Raw genomic sequence first — 16,928 nt, forward strand, 5'->3', positions numbered from 1 at the left:
TCCCCTCGTCCGCAGTATGTCCTCGACAACGTCGTGCCATATCTTATCACATAAAATATTATCTGGAACAGAGAGAGCGAGAGGGCACCAGTTGGTGATATCCACTAAGCCCATTAACTGTCAGTGAACCGTCAACAGAGATAAAACCATTATGTTGCATATTCCGTATATTCCGCAAGTATGCTAACCTTCAATTTTTTTATCAGTTTATGGAGAGGAATTGGCTCAGTGGCGTGTCTTGTTTGCGGTTTGCGTCCTTTCTGCCATCTGGTGGCCAAACACTGACTACATGATGATGAGGGTAACGAAACTTTGACCTGAACTCAGTTGATAATGGGCATAAAACTCCTCAGCACCGGAACGTCTTTAAATCTTTTTATGTGCCTCACGTAGAAATAAAACATTTTCGCTTTCCAAAAATTGATTTCGTTCGCTAAAATTTATTATAGAAAATTTAGTATAGTGCAATTCTGCCACCAATAAAGGGAAAATATTATATCCTCATTATTTCCTTAATACTTCAAAAATCGGCCTTCTATTAATTTACGAAGATATAAAAAAGATTCAACTTCTGAGATTGGAGAAGAAAAAAATTCTCTCTTTTCTTTTAAAATAGCTGTGTTTAATTCGAACTTCATGCCTCAAACCTGTTGATTGGGTTACTGAGTTATCAATTAGCACCTCTAACAAAACAGTGCTACTTAAAAAGGAGTTCCAACGAGCAGCTGCAGCATACAGTTTCAGAAATCAGCACTACCTTAGACTTCCGAAGAGTAAATATTGTCAACGTTCGGTTGCCGGTCTTGCACAAGAAGCAAAGGCTCGAGATGGAAGAAGTTAGCTCACTTGGCACAAACCATCGTAGACAAATAGAGATCATCAAAGATACCGACTATGCCGCAGACGAAGTCGAACAGAGCAATGGCCAAGAGAAATGTGCCCGTATCATGAGCCTTTTGTATCGTATCTCCGAAATAGGCACGAGCATCGCTCATCTTGACGAAGCCGTAGCTGCGATCAAACTACTTCACGGCGAAATAGAAGAAAGCGCATTTGGTGTTGGGGAGCTGAGAGCCAAACTTTTTGACAGCAATGCAGATATATTGGCTATTGCCAGGTTTGTAATGAACAGTTTGTACCAGGTAGAAAGCTCTGGGTTCGACCAGCAGAGGGAACTGCCGAGCCACGCAGTAGAGCAGCGCATATTTACGGCCCAAGTTCAGGCAGTGCGTCGCCATCTTCACGAAACGATCACTGATTTCTACCGATCATACGAGACCCACGAGTTTAACTACAAAAAGCGCCTAGAACGTCAACTTGATATACAAGCCAGCAGCAGGCATCCATCCGACAAAATTCAAGATTTTCTCTTTGCAGAACCTGACAAAACTTTCACCAGCGAAATTCGCACGGGCGTTGAGGGCGGCAACCCAGAGATGTATATCGAAGCAGTAAACAACCAACTGGCGGACATTGAACAACTCTTCAAAGACTCGCACAGACACGCGGCTGGCGTAAGTGACATTTCAGAAATAATTGAGCGCCACGTCGCAGAGGCTGATATTGTCGTTTTTAAACCAGCTATAACATATAAGAAGAAAATCCATCCTTTGTTGAGTTGCGTGTTAGCGCCAGTTTTCGCCATCAAAAGAAGTCGAAGAAAGCCTTTGTATGCAACAAGATGAAATTGTAAATTAGATATATATGTTAGTGACTGTTCGGTGCATGTACCTACCGTAGCAGAAAATTAAGCTGATTGAACAAAAAATACATATATGCCATAAACATTCAGTAAACAGTTACCTGGAATGAAAATCACACACTGTACCTCAATGAATAGTATCAATCATTAACTTCTGTAAGGAAGACCAGCGCGTTTAACGTCCCATGCACTTAGTATTTAAAGCTCAGATAACGTTTCGTTCGCAAGATTTGTATTCTGTCATTGTTACGCGATATAATCGTACAGTTAGCCACCATTATAGTCATGTCACCTAACATCATTAAAGATGTACATATATTTTTGATAAAAAAATAAATTGTAGATTATTCAATAGCGTGGTCATTCTTTTGTTCGTTATCTTCTTCATTCTTTCTCTCTCTCTCTCTCTCTCTCTCTCTCTCTATTGGGTGGGTGGGGTGGGTAGCGCGTGGCGAAGGTATACCAGATATGTGTTTGTGTCACTCAATCAGCCGAAAGTGTCAAAGTTTCAGTCGTTTTTAGAACCCTGATTTAATTGTAATTTACATGGTGCATGTCCTGAACATAATTAAAGAGATGCTACACAAAGTACCGTAATAAACCTTAAGTGGTGACTAATTATTTACTGAAATGCACTCAGAACTGTATTAATGATTTTTACAATAACAGGAAATACCCACGCTTTTCTGTCACCTTGATCGGTTAATGGCCCTCAAAACAACAACAAACGATTAACGAATTTAAGAAAATATAAAATATATATACGCCACAGAAGCCTATAAACTAATTTTGATCGCCGTTTTTTCGCATAATGGTAAACTAATATGGTATTATAACGTCCTTATCCGTTATATGCTAATTCCCTTTTACTCAAACATATATAGATTATTTATCGTCTGATAACTCTCAACAAAAAACAAACTACCAAACTTTTTATAAATTGCAATGGATTGATATGCCTATACCTGAGTAAAGAGAGTCCAATACAACATGGTGCATTTCTCCATGAGCTTTTTCCATCTCCATCTCTTTTCCATCTTATACCGATGTGCTCATACATGTCCAATTGATGTTGATTACAAATTCATGTTGAACTTCATATTTATCCCAGCTTTTATCCCAACAATAAAGAATTTTAATTTTAAAAAGTTTTTTTTTCTTCTCAATTGGATTTTTGGGAACTATCCATAAAGCTGCATTTTTCTTTGTAACTGCCCAATGTTCACCCGTTTCTGCATTAGCTGGAGAGGACAATGCTTTCTCTTCTCCGATACGTTTTATTGTGGTATTTATTGAGCAAAACTCGTCTAAAATCGTCTATTTACTCATACGATGCACAAGACCAACTGAGCAGATATCAGCGCTGTGATATGATTGTTACTAGCGCGAGAAGAAGCAACAACTAAATTGTCGTTTTGAAATCAAATTTTATTTCCATCTACCATTGCACAGTGCCCAATCGTGTTCATTTTCAACTTTAACACGTCTTTTTTTCCATATCAGTCACCAGGCTTGAAATTTCTTTTTTCCATATCAGTCACCAGGCTTGAAATTTCATCAAGTAATGACAGCAAATATTTCTATCGAATTAAAAAATTCAAAACTTTTGAATTTTATCCAAGTATTTTAGAAATGTATGTACCTTTCTTGAACAAAGCATGTGGTTTTTAGTTCAAGGAATGATTCACTTGTTCAGATATAAAATAAATCTTTATATTACAAAAAGCGACCATGGAAAAGGAAAAACTGAGGCCGATTATAACTGCTCACATTCATTTGGGATTCTGAATCAACCTCATTACACAAGGCCTAAAAAAGAGATAATAAATCAAATGGTGACAGAAGAAAAACAATTCAGAGGTGACTGTTTATGAAAAATTTTTCCTCATTTTGTTTTTCAAAATTACATGTTATGAATAATCACCACCTATTTCAGTTATGCACTACTAGTACTGTGTTACTATGGATATTCAGAAAATGTAAATAACACAGGGCTCCAGACACATGGGAGTTTAATGTCACTTCGAAACTGCCGATATGTGAAAAACGAAACTTTCACAAGAAAAAGAAAGACTGCTTTACTTCAAGAAAAAAATCCAATCTTGCTGATTCATAAACTCGAGCTATTAGTCCTGTGAATCATTCCTTCAAGTTTTAAAAACAATATAATGACAGTGTTAAAAGAGCAATGCACATCCAAACTCACATCTGTAAAATGACATTTTGTGAAAAATGAAAAATTGACAATAAAAAAAGCAAGACTTCAAGAAAAGGAATATAACCCCCCAAAAAAACTTCAATGCATTCCTACTTAATTTATTGATGGTTTTCCACTTATGATGATTATGAGAAAAATACCCAGAAAGTGTACAGTGACACCAAAGGCAAAAAGGTGAGTACAGATGCATTCACATAAAAACATAATAAGGGTCCAGAGAAACAGGAAATTCTGTCTAATCTGAAATCCGTTTATACTCCGTTTTATCACATTCTTATTAAAGGTAATATCTGTCCATAAAAACAGGAAAATCTGTCTCACCTGAAATACGTTAACTTTATACTCTGTTTTATCACGTTCTTATTAAAGGTAATTTTTACATCCTAGTACTCATAAATCTACACTGACCAATTGTTCTGGGAAATCCTCCCACTGTCTCCACTTCTGTGATATTTCTACCACTCTTTCAGACATATCCTCTTTGCTCATAGCAAACATCCAAATTTGTTTTGGATTTCTCTTGCTGCAGTTGTATCTAATTAATCTGTTTTCCATTATATTTCTAAGAAAAAAAAATCACCCCACTTGAATTATTTCAGTTCTGATATATTAATAAAAAAATTTAAAGTAACAACTTTTGATCAGTAACAACTTTTGATCACCTATTCTCTCTAATCTACAAACAGCTCAACCACTTTTTAAACATATCTTAAAAGTGTCAATTCATTGAGGAAATGGGCATCTGTTTGTAATGAAATGAATTCATTTTTTCTGCATTTTGCTTGAACTTTTAAATATTTGTCAGTTTTTTTAAGTAATTTGAATCACTGTCTTCCATTCATTGCACCATCTCCATTTCTGGCCTCCAAGTCAAGCCACGTCAGTGTAAGAGAAATTTTTACAAGAAAACATGAAGAACTCAGTTCTGTGAAAAATCATTTCCCTTTCTTTTTTTTATTGGTCCTCTCTGCACTTTCTGATCTTGCCCTTTCTTTTTCTGAGCGCACCCTTTCTTCTTCTTCCATAACTAGTCGCTTTTCTTCCAATCTGCTGGCAGCACGTGGTGACTTGGAGTGTATTTTCAGGAAAATGTCACGAAATTTGTTGTCAGGGAACAAAGTTTCCATCATTCCTTCCATTATGACATAAAGCAGACGACGGTTCAGAGCTTTGTACTGAAACATCTCAAACACGCGGAAAACCCCTTTTCTGGTGGTTTCACTGCCCACTAGGTGGCGTACTTCATCTGAAATAGTAACCGAGTTCTCAAGAGTGAAACTTCTGAGACATGACTTGATATTAATATACAGGGTGGTCCATAAAAAGTGACCTACTTTACCTTAAAGGTTTCCAATTTCTGCAGAATTTGTAAGGATAAAATGGTCATCCTTATGGAACAGCTCGGTGAAAGAAAGTTGGAAATATCTTAATTATACCAAATTTGAGATGGAAAGTAAAATTTGTCAATTTAAAAAAAATTTACCATGAAAGCTATAATATAAGTACATGTGGTTAAAAATTACGAGACTTGCAAATGTGGGGTGTTGCATTCCATGCATACATTCTTTCCCAAACCAGGACAATGCACCATGTTAAGGCCCGTAGCCAGGGGGGTTCGGGGGGTTCGAAAGAACCGCCCCTTTTGTCAGGAAAAGGTCCATTTTAGGTAAAATTTTATCTAGATACACATAAGTTTTATTGTAAAAGGTCCACTTTTTCAGAATAAGAACCCCCCTTTTGAATTTGCTGGCTACGGGCCTGATGTTCGCAAACATTGCTACATAGTAGGTTTATGGTCTGCTATGAAATGCATTTGTCGACAGTAGATAAGCTCTGATATAGCATAAGTAAAAAAGGAAAAATATAACACTCTATCTCATGAAATTTAATTCCATCCACAGGTCATCCCTATAAACACTTGAATTTCTGTAAAATCCAATGTCCACTACCAAAATATCCCTTTTTTTTTTTGGAACATGTCACAACTAATAATTTGTATTATTAAGTGCGATTTACTTAAAATGTTTGACGTAAAATGAATAAGGTAAAATGAATTTGAAAAACACTTTTTTTAACACGGAATGTCCCTGCTTGGATGTGTTAAACCATAGAATTAGATAAGGCTTTAATGTGCATTATAATTACTGGTACAAATCAAGCACTGAGGATTACCAGAAGCATTCATTTGAACAAAACTTTGAAGAATTTACGTAAAGAGGAATTTAATGGGTCACTACCTGAGATTTTCCTTGGAAAACGAATTTCCTGGGGTAAAGAGCAATTTATCCTAACTCAGGAGTTTTAAGTACTTGACCCTTCCTCGTACTCAATATTTCAATCCATTTTGCATAGTTTAGTTGAAATTGCCTAGCCAAAAGTGAGTCAACCACATTGCCTCATTTTTCACACAAAACACGGCGGGGTGTTTTGTACTGCAGCTCTGTGCCCCGTATAATACAGACATTCCAAGCTGATAAAGGCTACCCAAGGAGACTGAGAAATGAAAACGTTAAACACGGGCATTTTGTGCGTTTGCGTCGAATAGAACTACCTGTGTTCACCATGCACATATGCATGTACAAACAGATTTGCCCCCTAAGGGTTTCTTCAAATCCCTGATTTCATAATTATCATTGTTTCAAATATGTTAATTTCACACTCTTCAAGTATCACACTAATTAGATCCTACTGCCAAGATCTTGCTGGCTTTCATACACCCTGAGGACCATGCGGAAGATAGAGGGGCAAGGGGGAATAAATCGTTAATTTTCAATGTTTCTGCCATCAATGAATAAAATATGATAAATTAAATAAATTCATATCGGTAAACGACGTTTCACTTGCTCCATCTGTATATTCGGATATGATCCTATGGTTACGAGAGTAGTAGTCAATCTTTACCAGTAGGGTAGCCCTTATGTGGCCATTCTTGGATTCTATGACTGCAATGCAAATACACGTCTATACATTAATTTAGTATAATGCTATACTGCCAAAGGTAATAAAAAACTTTATATCCTCATTATTTCCTTAATACTTCAAAATCGGTCTTTAATTGATTAACAAAGACCTCAAAAAAGATTCAGCTTCTGAGATTGGATTCGAAAAATTATTCTCTCTTTTCTTTTGAAAATAGCTGCGGTTAATTAGAATTACATGCCTCAACACTGTTGATTAGGTTACTGAGTAATCAATTAGCACCTCTAACAAAACAGTGCTACTTAAAAAGGAGTTCCAACGAGCAGCTGCAGCATACAGTTTCAGAAATCAGCACTACCTGAGACTTCCGAAGAGTAAATATTGTCAACGTTCGATTGCCGGTCTTGCACAAGAAACCAAGGCTTGAGATGGAAGGAGTTAGCTCACTTGGCGCAAACCATCGTAGTCAAATGGAAATCATCAAAGATACCGACCATGCCGCAGACGAAGTCGAACAGAGCAATGGCCAAGAGAAATGTGCCCGTATCATGAGTCTTTTATATCGTATCTCCGAAATAGGCACGAGCATCGCTCATCTTGACGAAGCCGTAGCTGCGATCAAACTACTTCACGGCGAAATAGAAGAAAGCGCATTTGGTGTTGGGGAGCTGAGAGCCAAACTTTTTGACAGCAATGCAGATATATTGGCTATTGCCAGGTTTGTAATGAACAGATTGTACCAGGTAGAAAGCTCTGGGTTCGACCAGCAGAGGAAGCTGCCGAGCCACGCAGTGGAGCAGCGCATATTTACGGCCCAAGTTCAGGCAGTGCGTCGCCATCTTCACGAAACGATCACCGATTTCTACCGCTCATACCAGACCCACGAGTTTAACTACAAAAAGCGCCTGGAACGTCAACTTGATATACAAGCCAGCAGCAGGCATCCATCCGACAAAATTCAAGATTTTCTTTTTGCAGAACCTGACAAAACTTTCACCAGCGATATTCGCACGGGCGTTGAGGGCGGCAACCCAGAGATGTATATCGAAGCAGTGAACAACCAACTGGCGGACATTGAACAACTCTTTAAAGACTCCCACAGACACGCAGATGGTGTAAGTGACGTCTCAGACATAATTGAGCGCCACGTCGCGGAGGCAGATATTGTCGTTTTTAAACCAGCTATAACATATAAGAAGAAAATCCATCCTTTGCTGCGTTGCGTGTTAGCGCCAGTTTTCGCCATCAAAAGAAGTCGGAGAAAGCGTTTGTATGCAACAAGATGAAATTGTAAATTAGATACATATGTTAGTGACTGTTCGCTGCATGTAGGCCTACCTACCGTAGCAGAAAATTAAGCTGATTAAACAAAAATATACATATATGCCATAAACATTCAGTAAACAGTTACCTGGAATGAAAATCACACACTGTACCTCAAGGAATGGTATCAATCACTAACTTTTATAAGGAAGACCAGCGCGTTTAACGCCCCATGCACTTAGTATTTAAAGCTCAGATAACGTTTCGTTCGCAAGATTTGTATTCTGTCATTCTTTTACGCGATATAATCGTACAGTTAGCCACCATTACAGTCATCTTGCCTAACATCATTAAAGTTGTGCATATATTTTTGATAAGAAATAAATTGTAGATTATTCAATAGCGTGGTCATTCTTGTGTTCGTTTTCTTTTTCTTTCTTTCCTTCTTTTCTCTCTCTCTCTCTTTTGGGTGGTTGGGGTGGGTAGCGCGCGGCGGTGGTATATCAGGGATGTGTTTGTGTCACCCAATCAGCCGAAAGTGTCACAGTTTCAGTCGGTCCTAAAACCTTAATTTAATTGTAACTTACACGGTGCATGTCCTGAACACAATTAAAGAGATGCTACACACAGTACCATGATAAACCGTAAGTGGTGACTAATTATTTACTGAAAACTGCAATAATGATTTTTACAATAACAGGAAATACCCACGTTTTTCTGTCACCTTGATCGGTTAATGGCCCTTAATACAACAACAAATGATTAAAGAATTTAAGAAAATATAAAAAAATATTTTGATCGCTGTTTTTCGCATTATGATAAACTAATATGGTATTATAACATCCTTATCCGTTATATGCTAATTCACTTTTACTCAAACGTATATAGATTATTTGTTGTCTGATAACTCTCAACAAAAAACAAACTACCAAACTTTTTATAAATCGCAATATACCTGAGTAAAGAGAGTCCAATACAACACGGTGCATTTCTCCATGAGCTTTTTCCATCTCCATCTCTTTTCCATCTTATACCGATGTGCTCATTCATGTCCAGTCGATGTTGATTACAAATTCATGTTGAACTTCATATTTATAACAGCTTTTATCCCAACAATAAAGAATTTTAATTTTAAAAAGTTTTTTTTCTTCCCGCTTGCATTTTTTGGGAACTATCCATATAGCTGCATTTTTCTTTGTAACTGCCCAATGTTCACCCGTTTCTGCATTAGCTGGAGAGGACAATGCTTTCCCGTCTCTGTTACGTATTATTGTGGTATTCATTGAGCAAAAATCTTCTAAAATCGTCTATTTACTCATACGATGCACAAGACCAAATGAGTTGAAATCAGTGCTGTAAAATGATTGTTACTAATTGTAGCTGCACTCAGTCAAAAAGGGAAGTCTCCTTTACTGGTTGAATTTATTGAATTCAAACGTAAAACTGAAAGAAAAAATAAAACATAATAAATAACAAAACAAAAAATGTAGCGATAAGTAAAGAAATATTGATAACAAATTAAAATACAAAATAACCTAAAAATTGATAACAAATTTACACGAAGTACATACGAAAGTGTAAGAAAAAAGGATAGACGGAAACGTTGCAAAGACCCAAAGCCGGAGAAGTTTACGTTATTTTAGCGTTGAAATAATTTGCCTTATCCCCGACCAAGTGTGCTAATATCGTTATAAAAGGATAGATAGAAACGTTGAAATACCCAAAGCCAGAGAAGTTTACGTTATCATTGAAATAATTACCTTTTCCTCTGACTGGGTGTGCTAAAATGGTGTCGTTAGAGTACCCTTATCGTTCTGTGTAAGAAATTGAAGTGAGCAAAAAGAAATAGGGAGGCCTTATATACGCTGTGAAATGAAAACTGTTCAGTGCAGGGTGTGGTACAGGCATGTGACTGTGCGGTTAGGTAAGTGCGGTGGCCTGTAACGTTATAATTAGTAGAGCGAGAGAGAGAGAGAGAGAGAGAGAGAGAAAGAGAAAACAGAGAAAGAACGGAAAATGTACTTCGCATAAGTAAACACAGAAACTCAAATAAAAATAAATAAATAAGAATATCGCGGGCAGTTACACTAATGCGAGAAGCAAGAACTAAATTGTCATTTTAAAATCAAATTTTATTCCATCTACCAGAAGGTTTAATTGCACAGTGCCCAATTGTGTTCATTTTCATCTTTAACATCATGTATTTGTTCCCATATCAGTCACCATCCACAGCTTGAAATTTCATCAGCAAATGATGACAAACAATTTTATCGAATTGAGTCTATCCAAATTCTATTCAAAATTAAAATTTCAGAAATATATGTGTCACTTTTTTTCAGAAAGCATGTGCTTTTTAGTTCAAGGAATGATTTCATTTGTTGAGATATAAGAAGGCAGCAAAGCTGTCAAATGTACAGACAAAAAAACAAAATAAAGATGCAAAAAAGGTCATTTTGTCAATTTTGATGCAATAATAAATAATGGTTATATATATATAATAGTACTGTCAGTCAACACTGAATTTTAATCATGCACAACAGGTAACATGGTCAATAACAGGGGTGGACCCTGAGATATTTTCTGACAGTATTCCAAAGTATCTATGTTGATCCATCCTCCATTTTGATGGTCTTCCAACAGAAAAAAATAGATACCAGTCAATATAAACTTAATAACCTGACTGTCTTCCGGAAGACCCACAAGATGGTCTCAATCCACCCCTTCAATAAGATTACAGTTTCAGGACAATGAGAGACCAAAGTCACATGATGAAAGTCTCAATATCTGAAAAATGATGACAGTGCATAAAATAATATTACATAATGTTTAAAGACATAAAAAACAATACAATTGCTTATGTGGAAATACAGAAAATGTGCAGAGCCTTGAGCGGATGAGAGCTAAAAGTCACAAATGCAAGTGTTTGAGAAAAAATTGTAAAGGAAAACATAACAAAACTAGAAAACCACCGAGAATGCAGACCTCTGCCAAGGCAGCAATTGTTGATTATTATTGATTATTGATTGATTATTGAGAAAGACCACCACTAAAAACTAATCATTGTCCTCTTTGGCCCAATTCTGACAGTTCCTGAAAATTTCAGCAAAATCGGTCCATAACTTTTTGAGTTATGTTGATGACAGACAAACAGGGGTGAAAATATAGCCTCCTTGGCAGAGCCTGAGGTAAATATAATTCCAATGAAGCTGCTATTCAAACTTTTAATCTTCGATTATATATATATATAATAACCTGCATAATTATCACTGATTCCTTATTATTAATCTAGCAGAGAGCTTAACTTTTGGGAGTTTAATGGCCTATCGATTAGGCAAATTTAATGGCCTATCAATTAGGCAAATGATTTTATAACTCAGACTTTAGCTAAGTGATACCCAAGGGATATTAACAGACTGAACCTCTCAAAGGTCTTTCAGGCCCATAAGTCACATCTTAAGAAAAGCACAAAACAATAATGTACAAAATAGGAGACTACCAATTCTGATGCAATAATACATTATGTTTTACTGCACAGTCAACATCAAATTTTAATTATACACAACAGGTAACACCAATGAAAGTAAAAGCATAAGGCTTCAGGCCCATCAGAGTTCAAGTTTTTACTTAGAAAGTGCCAGAATGAGAAAAATGAAAATTTCACACAAAATTGCATAAATTCAATAATAAATGATAACCCAATTGACCTGGCTTTCTAATTTGAACTGCATGCCAATCCTAAAAATCATACTTGTAAGTTAAAAATAATAATAAGTAACACAGTTTTCTTTTCAGAATGTTTGCAGTAGCAGTGCAAAAAGAATGTTGTCAATTTTGATGTAACATTACATAATAAATTATAGAATAATTATCACCAATTTTCGATTATTGACTATAAATAGCATGTACATGTAGAAAATTTGATTACCATTCGGCTTCATGTCCATGGGAGCTCCGAGTCCCACAATGAATATGCCAAAAAGATAATGAATATTTCACTCAAATGTATAACTTCCAGAAAAAGAAGCCAATTAGACTGCTTTTCCAACTCATTCTGCATTTTAGTCCAGTGTTTCTTTTTTAAAGGTTTGACAGTCATAAGTGACACAGTTTTCCCATAATGGTCATCATGGCAGCAGCACCAAAAATTGTGTTTTCTTCTATTTTGATTCAACATTACATAATGCTTAACAGCATAATGACCATCAATTTTTTATAATAGAATATTAGTAACATGGACATTCAGAAAACGTGACAAGCAAAGGTCTTCAGGATCATGGAACTTCAAAGTCACACCTTGAAACGCCAATAAGTGAAAAATTAAATTTTCACAAAAAACTGTTTAATTGCCAGAAAAAATTACCAAACAGACTGCATTGCCTACTGAAGCTGTATTTTAGACCCATGTTTCTTTCCTGTAAGTTTGAAAACAGTAATTGACATGATTTTTCTTAAATGGTCATCATGGGAGCAGTGCCCAAAATAGGGGTTTCTTCAAATTTTGATGCAATATTACATAATGTTTAACAGCATAATGACCATCAATTTTTAATAATAGAATATTAGTAACATGAACATTCAGAAAATGTGACAAGCAAAGGTCTGCAGGCTCATGGAACTACAGAGTCACACCTTGAAAATGCCAATATGTGAAAAATTAAATTTTCACAAAAAACTGTTTAACTGCCAGAAAAAATTACCAAACAGACTGCATTGCCTACTGAAGCTGTATTTTAGCCCCATGTTTCTTTCCTGTAAGTTTGAATACAGTAAGTGACATGGTTTTTCTTAAATGGTCATCATGGGAGCAGTGCCCAAAATAGGGGTTTCTTCAAATTTTGATGCAATATTACATAATGTTTAACAGCATAATGACCATCAATTTTTAATAATAGAATATTAGTAACATGAACATTCAGAAAATGTGACTAGCAAAGGTCTGCAGGCTCATGGGACTTCAAAGTCATGTCTTAAAAATGCCAAAATGTAAACAAGACAGCACTGTTCTGAAATGGGTTTATTTCCATTTTTAACACTTTTTAAACATAAAACAAAATAAATATTTTACTGCCATTTTTATATGTCCAACTAAGAAAATTGATGAGATTGGAAAAATATCAATAGAACAGTGTTAAATGTCCAATTTCCTCCATTCTGAGATTCTGAACATAGTGGATGATTGAATCTGACAAACTGCAATGATATGAGTTTATTTCCATTTTTGACACTTTATTACACAATACACGATGACAGGTTTACCATCATTTTTACATAATCAACTAACAATGTTGTAAAGATGCAGGAAATATCAAACAAACACATTTATGTATCTTATTAGTTAAATAATGAGACTGTTAACATGCCTAAGAATTGAATCTGAGGAAATGTGAAAAAACCGCATAACTTCTAAAATAAAGGCCCGATTATGCTGATTTTCGAACTCAACCTGCGTTTTAGTAAGTTTGACTACTCCTGGGAGTAAAATGACAATTGGCCTATCTGTTTTTCTTATATTGTGTTATCAGTGTTGCATATATGTTGAAAAAAGTGAAAAAACAGCGTAACTTCCCTAAAAATGACCTGATCATGCTGATTTTCGAACTTGACCTGCGTATTATGAATATTCATCAGTTTTGTAAGTTTCAATCAAAAAAGTAAAATGGTTTTCCACTTATCGTGTTATCGGTGCTGCATATATGCTGAAAAAAGTGAAAAAACAGCATAACTTCCCTAAAAATGGCCCGATCATGTTGATTTTCGAACTTAACCTGCGTATTATGAATATTCATCAGTTCTGAAAGTTTCAAGCCAAAAGGAAAAACAGTTTTCTACTTATCGTGTTATCGGTAAAAGTGCACGACGGCGACGACGACAGACGCAGATGATGGCTATATGTACAGACACATCTGTGTCTGTACATAATAAGCTTTATATAATTACAAAAAGCAACCATGGAAGAGGAAAAATTGAGGCCGACTATAACTGTTCTCCTGTTATTTGACACTATCTCAAAGACATTCATTGGGATGTTAATTCTGAATACACCTCATTACAACAGGCTTAAAAACTGTCAAATAGTCAATAATAAATACTCAGAAAATGTAAATAGCACAGGGCTTCAGACCCCTGGGAGTTTTTAGTCATTTGGCAAATGCCTAAATGTGAAAAATGAAACTTTCATAAGAAAAAAAAACTGCTTTACTTCAAGAAAAAATCCAGTCTTGCTGATTCACAAACCCGAGCTTTAAGTCCTTTGAATAATTCCTTCAAGTTTTAAAAACAATAAGTGAGACAATCTTTAAATCATGTTTATAATGACAGTGTTACAAGAGCAATGCACACCTTAGAAGTCACATCCGTAATATGATATTTTGTGAAAAATGAAAAATTGACAATAAAAAAGCATGACTTCAAGAAAAGGAATATAACCCAAAAAACCTTTAACGCATTCCTACATAAATAATTGATGTAAGTTTATGCATTAACTGAAAGCTTTTCCACTTATGATAATTATGAGAAAAATATCAGGAAAATATACAGTGACACCAGGGGCAAGGACTAAAGTGATTACATATGCAGTCACATTGAAACAAAATTTCTGTCTATAAAAAACAGGAAATTCTGTCTTGCCTGAAATCCCTGAAATCCTACCGTGTTTTATCACAATCTTAATAAAGGTAATCTTTACATCCTATATAAATTTCCACTAACCAATTTTTCTGGGAAATGGTTCCTCTGTGACACTTCCGCTACTCTTTCAGAGATATCCTCTCTGCTCATAACAAACATCCAAATTTGCTTTCAGTTTCTCTTTCTGCAGTTAGATCTAATCAATCTGGATTCCATAACATTTCCCAGTAAAAATTTCTCCTGAATTATTCTCCTTGAATTATTGCAGTTATGATATATTTATATAAAAAAACTCAAATAAAAGTAACATCTCTTGATCACTGAGGCCCTTTTCTCTCTAATCTACAAACAGCTCTATTTTAAAATCTTGCTGATTCATAAATCTGAGCTATAAGTCCTGTGAATTATTCCTTCAAGTTTTAAAATCAATAAGTAAGACAATCTTTAAATCATGTTTATAATGACAATGTTACAAGAGCAGTTAATGCACATCCAAACTCACATCTGTAAAATGACAATTTGTGAAATGAAAAATTGACAATAAAAAAAGCCAGACTTAAAAAAAAAAGGAATATGACCCAAAAACTTTCAATGTATTCCTACATAAATAATTGATGTAAGTTTATGCATTAACTGATAGCTTTTCCACTTATGAGAAAAATATCCAGAAAATGTACAGTGACAACACGGGCAAAAAGGTGATTGCAGATATATTCACATAAAAGCATAATAAGGGTCCAGAGAAACAGGAAATTCTGTCTCACCTGAAATCCATTTATACTCAGTTTTATCACATTCTTATTAAAGGTTAAACCTGTCCATAGAAACAGGAAATTCTGTCTCATCTGAAATCTGTTTATACTCTGTTCTATCACGTTCTTATTAAAGGTAATATTCGTCCATAGAAACAGGAAATTCTGTCTCACCTGAAATATGTTAACTTTATAGTCTGTTTTATCCCGTTCTTATTAAAGGTAATTTTTACATCCTAGTACTCATAAGTTTACACTGACCAATTTTTCTGGGAAGTCCTCCCCCTGTCTCCAACTCTGTGATACTTCCGCCACTCTTTCAGAGATTTCCTCTTTGCTCATAACAAACATCCAAATTTGTTTTTGATTTCTCTTACTGCAGTTGGATCTAATCAGTCTGTTTTCCATTCTATTTCCAAGAAAAAAAATTTCACGTGACTTGAATTATTTCAGTTCCGATATATCAATACCAAAAAACTCAAAGTAACAACTTTTGATAACTGAGGCCCTATTCACTCTAATCTACAAACAGTGCAACCACTTTCTAAACTAATTTCTTTTTAGTGTCAATTCATTGAGGAAATGGGCATCTGTTTGAAATTAAATGAGCTCATTTTTTCTGCATGTAGCTTGAAAAATTGTCAGTTTTTTAAGTAATTTGAATCACTGTCTTCCATTCATTGCATCATCTCCATTTCTGGCCCCCAAGTCAAGCCACATCAGTGTAAGAGAATTTTTTTCAAGAAAACATGAACATCTCAGTTCTGTGAAAAATCATTTTCCCTTCTTTTTCTTATTGGTCCTCTCGGCGCTTTCTGATCTAGCCCTTTCTTTTTCTGAGCGCACCCTTTCTTCTTCTTCCATAACTAGTCGCTTTTCTTCCAGTCTGCTGGCAGCACGTGGTGACTTGGAGTGTATTTTTAGGAAAATGTCACGAAATTTGTTGTCAGGGAACAAAGTTTCCATCATTCCTTCCATTATGACATAAAGCAGGCGACGGTTCAGAGCTTTGTACTGAAACATCTCAAACACGCGGAAAACCCCTTTTCTGGTAGTTTCACTTCCCACTAGGTGGCGTACTTCATCTGAAATAGTAACCCAGTTCTCATGAGTGAACATGAAACTTCTGAGACATGACATGATATTAATATACAGGGTGGTCCAAAAAATGACCTATTTTACCTTAAAGGTTTCCAATTTCTGCAGAATTTGTAAGGATAAAATGGTCATCCTCATGGAACAACTTGGTGAAAGAAAGTTGGAAAAATCTTAATAACATCAAAATTGAGATGGAAAGTAAAAATTGCTAACCAAGCTAACTGATTACCAAATGGTTTTCCTTAAGCACTTTTCCAGTAAAATTAAGCATTAACCCATATTTGGCTTGATGTAAATTTTTTCACATCGAATCTGTGCTTTTGCATAAAATATGAAATTAATAAAAAGA

At 35.4% G+C, this 16,928-nt stretch overlaps 2 protein-coding genes across 5 annotated transcripts in view; both read right to left on the reverse strand.

Annotated features, from left to right (window-relative positions):
• Nucleotides 1–3,109: 3,109 nt before the first annotated feature.
• LOC106174676 (sorting nexin-13) lies at nucleotides 3,110–9,967 on the reverse strand. The gene is made up of 3 exons (XM_013556335.3): nucleotides 9,863–9,967; nucleotides 9,058–9,545; nucleotides 3,110–5,166 (listed from the first exon to the last, which is right to left on the reverse strand). Exons 2-3 carry the CDS (start codon nucleotides 9,116–9,118, stop codon nucleotides 4,856–4,858), a joined length of 372 nt encoding a protein of 123 aa, XP_013411789.2. The 5' UTR covers nucleotides 9,119–9,545; nucleotides 9,863–9,967; the 3' UTR covers nucleotides 3,110–4,855.
• Nucleotides 9,968–10,213: 246 nt separating this feature from the next.
• LOC106174686 (sorting nexin-13) overlaps nucleotides 10,214–16,928 on the reverse strand; it is a 38,501-nt gene continuing 31,786 nt past the window's right edge. For 3 of the 4 annotated variants that reach the window (XM_087013438.1, XM_087013437.1, XM_087013436.1), the window contains exon 23: nucleotides 10,214–16,566. In XM_087013438.1, the coding sequence (XP_086869564.1) occupies nucleotides 16,256–16,566 (311 nt within the window). In that variant the 3' untranslated portion in view covers nucleotides 10,214–16,255. The remainder of the gene's footprint in view (nucleotides 16,567–16,928) is intronic. The other variant, XR_015334548.1, reaches the window with a different exon arrangement.

This window comes from Lingula anatina, chromosome 5, assembly GCF_051362555.1.
Source record: "Lingula anatina isolate TDL-2025a chromosome 5, LinAna3.0, whole genome shotgun sequence".
NCBI lineage: Eukaryota > Metazoa > Brachiopoda > Lingulata > Lingulida > Lingulidae > Lingula > Lingula anatina.

Coding starts and splice junctions, on each gene's coding strand:
- LOC106174676 (XM_013556335.3), bottom strand. CDS start 9,118: ATGGAGATGGAAAAAGCTCATGGAGAAATGCACCGTGTTGTATTGGAC. Junction 5,167..9,057: donor ATTGGACTCTCTTTACTCAG/GTATATTGCGAT, acceptor TTACTATTTCAG/ATGAAGTACGCCACCTAGTG.